The sequence below is a fragment of the Egretta garzetta genome, unplaced genomic scaffold (genome assembly GCF_000687185.1).
Source record: "Egretta garzetta isolate BGI_Z169 unplaced genomic scaffold, ASM68718v1 scaffold46, whole genome shotgun sequence".
Classification (NCBI taxonomy): domain Eukaryota; kingdom Metazoa; phylum Chordata; class Aves; order Pelecaniformes; family Ardeidae; genus Egretta; species Egretta garzetta.
The window spans coordinates 4,502,407-4,505,180 of record NW_009260268.1 but is presented as its reverse complement, the minus strand read 5'-3'; the positions used below and the strand labels follow the sequence as shown (position 1 = coordinate 4,505,180).

Sequence of the window (2,774 nt, the reverse complement as noted above, 5' to 3'; positions counted from 1 at the left end):
GTTTGCTCGGCTTGCTGCCGCCGAGCGCAGCTTCCAGCGTGGCTCTAATGCGCCCTAACGCTGGTGTGGGAAGACTGCGACGAGGCTGACTTCGGATCTAGGAGAGAAAAAAACAGGAAAGAGGATTAACTTTTAGAATTTTTCCCAAAAAAAAAGCTTAAGCCAGCACGAAGAACTATCTTCCCGCTGGAGCTCTGCCACTAGGTTGAAGGAGCCGACCAGGCCACCCGCGAAACCCGCGGCTCCCGCCCAGGGCATGCCTTACGGCAGGGTCGTCGCCGGTCCGAGCGGGGCCGGAGGCGGCGGTGATCGTGGAGATCAGGACAGCCACCTGGTACATCCCTGTTCCAAACACGTTTGCAAAAAACTGGATTGCCATTTTTCACTTCCTTGAGCACCGAGTATCCCCGAGAGGGTCAGACGTACCATATGGGCCAAGGTCACAGCCAACATTCGCACCCAGAGGCAGCTCTGTGCTGGAAACCAGAACCAGCCACAGCCACACTCAAAGGCAATTACCATCTAAAAGAATTGCTTGAAATCTATTTTGAACACGGTGACATTGCATGGCGAAACCTGCTTTCCACCCGGCAGAGCTTTAGCACTCGGTGTCTGCCCCTGCTGGGGAAGGCAGAGGGGGAAGAGGCGAACGCCCACGCACAGAGAAACCAGAGTCCCCAGCACTGACCGCCTTGAGTCTTCAGAAACAACTGTGTAACTCTGGTTTGCACGGACGCTGTCTTTGCTCAGATTATCTTTGAAAGCAACTGCCTGCCCTTTCCATGCTATGAAATCCAATTTGACGGAGGATTCAATCACCACTAGTCACGCCTCACAGCTAAAAGCCTGAAGAGAAGCAAAGAATATCCTAACCCAGCATCCAAGGTACACAATTCTGTTTCCTCACCGCTGCAGTATTTCCTTCTGTGTCAGATGCCTACGTGTTTGTCATGGTAGTTACTCATAATCACTACCATCATTTAAAAAAAAAAAAAAAGGGAAATCAAAAGTCACATGTTTAAAATTGCATGGCTTTGACAAAGAGTGTTAAGGGAAAAGAAGCCAAAGGGTGTTCCTTTAGGGTATATATAGTTCTGAAATAAACACGCAAACATTATGGCAATTACCTCCTGCTTCTCCTTTGGGAAAGCAAATATAAATTATTTAAGTGGCAGAATATGAACATATACAGTATCATTTTTAACAGTGCAGAAATCCAGGTAAATAGACAGTCTATCAATTCAGCAGACTTATTTCAGTAGGTGACAGTTTTCACCTCTCCTTTCATACGGAATGAAATACACCCGTGTTATTGCCGAATGTTTTGTTTTTCCTGAACAGCTAGCCAAGCAAATTAGTTAATAAACAAATAAAATCCCTACACTTCTACCTATGCTTTGTTAGGGATGAAATACCTCTGCACAGATGCCAGAAATCCAGTGTGGTTGTTTATGCAGCTATAAAGACTATTCTGAAAACAGACATATCCAGAAGTAGCTAAAGACTAAATAGTCTCGAATCACCCAAGGGGTTTTTGGTTTTTTTTTTTGAAGACCTTCCCTCCCCTACATTACCCCAGTAATTCACAGGTTTCAAGCTGCACCCGAGGAATCCCATCTTCCCAGCCTAACCACCTACACAAACTCTTACGCCCCACCAGCTGCAACTCGCTTCACATCCTTGCTATTAATTAGTTCTTGAGCTTTGCATCACATTTTGCTCACCTCATTAGCGCCTGCAAAACTCTTCTGCCTCTGAATAACTGACACTTGTCTCGCTTATAAGCTCAGATCCAACAATTTTGATCTATTTTGTATGACCCAAGTGCCACTTAAGGACAAGGCTTCCTGGCTGCAGCTGTTCTGGAACGTAACTCGCTAAAAATTCCTCTGCGCTTTTGTATCTCAGTCCACTCATCTTGCATAGGTATCAAGAAAATTAAATTGGAAAAACCTGTTCTAATAGATGTGTGTAAGCAACCGGATAAACCAAGGCGTGCTGTTGAATCTCACACCCTTCAGCACTAAATGCAGCAGCGCAGCTCAGCATTAATTGCCTTTGCTGAAGGGTATCCTTGCTTTCACAGACTCTTCTTCACTCTGCCTGTTAAGTAATTCATTGATGCTTTAAAAAAAGTTTATTTTTGCTGTAGGCTTCTTGGGCTGTATCATCTACGCAAAGTGGATCAGGATGAGTTTTTAGGAGCTTTTTGGCAACTGGGACTTTTTTGGCTGGGGCTGTTGGAAAACATCATGTGGAGCCCACAGGTTTAACCACACAAATCCACAAGCATTACTCCTGTGATCTGACTGTTGCCTCTGTCCCTGTTGCTATAGAAACAGATTGCGCTGCCAAAAATGGAAGGATGATCATCATCTGGAAAAAAAAAAAAAAAAAGAAGAGAAAGAAAAAAAACCTGGGAATGCAGCTAAAGATTATTTTAAAAGCATTCTCGCAGCATTTTGGTATTATATCCCTTTTTATACGAGAGGCTTCCAGAAGCTATCAACAGAAGTGGAAACACCGCCTTACGTTTCAGGAGGAACCAGCTACAAACAGCATTTCCCCCCAATTATCCTTCTAAGTTTTGCAGTATCCACACGGGGAAAACAAAACTACGTTACAACAAACAGTTTCTGACCCCCTGGAAGTAGCGAGGTCCCACTTGCTAGACTGAAGTCCTTTTAACTGAATTGCATTCAGAGTTTGTCAATTCCTGCCTCCGGCGGCTTTCTGCGGCGCCTTTTGGGCTCCAGCAGGAGGGGCAGGTAGGA

The 2,774-nt window shown here is 45.1% G+C and overlaps 2 protein-coding genes across 4 annotated transcripts in view; one reads left to right on the top strand and one right to left on the bottom strand.

Moving 5' to 3' along the window:
- The window catches only part of ANKRD37 (ankyrin repeat domain 37), a 3,297-nt gene extending 2,918 nt beyond the window's left edge, over window positions 1-379 (bottom strand). Inside the window, 2 exon segments of the mRNA XM_035897731.1 lie at window positions 12-97; window positions 266-379. Coding sequence (XP_035753624.1) covers window positions 12-97; window positions 266-379 — 200 coding nt within the window.
- Window positions 7-2,774, top strand: part of LOC104129434 (LRP2 binding protein) — a 13,651-nt gene continuing 10,883 nt past the window's right edge. For all 3 annotated transcript variants that reach the window (XM_035897786.1, XM_035897791.1, XM_035897790.1), the window contains exon 1: window positions 7-885. The gene's annotated coding sequence lies outside the window, so the exon portion shown is untranslated. The remainder of the gene's footprint in view (window positions 886-2,774) is intronic.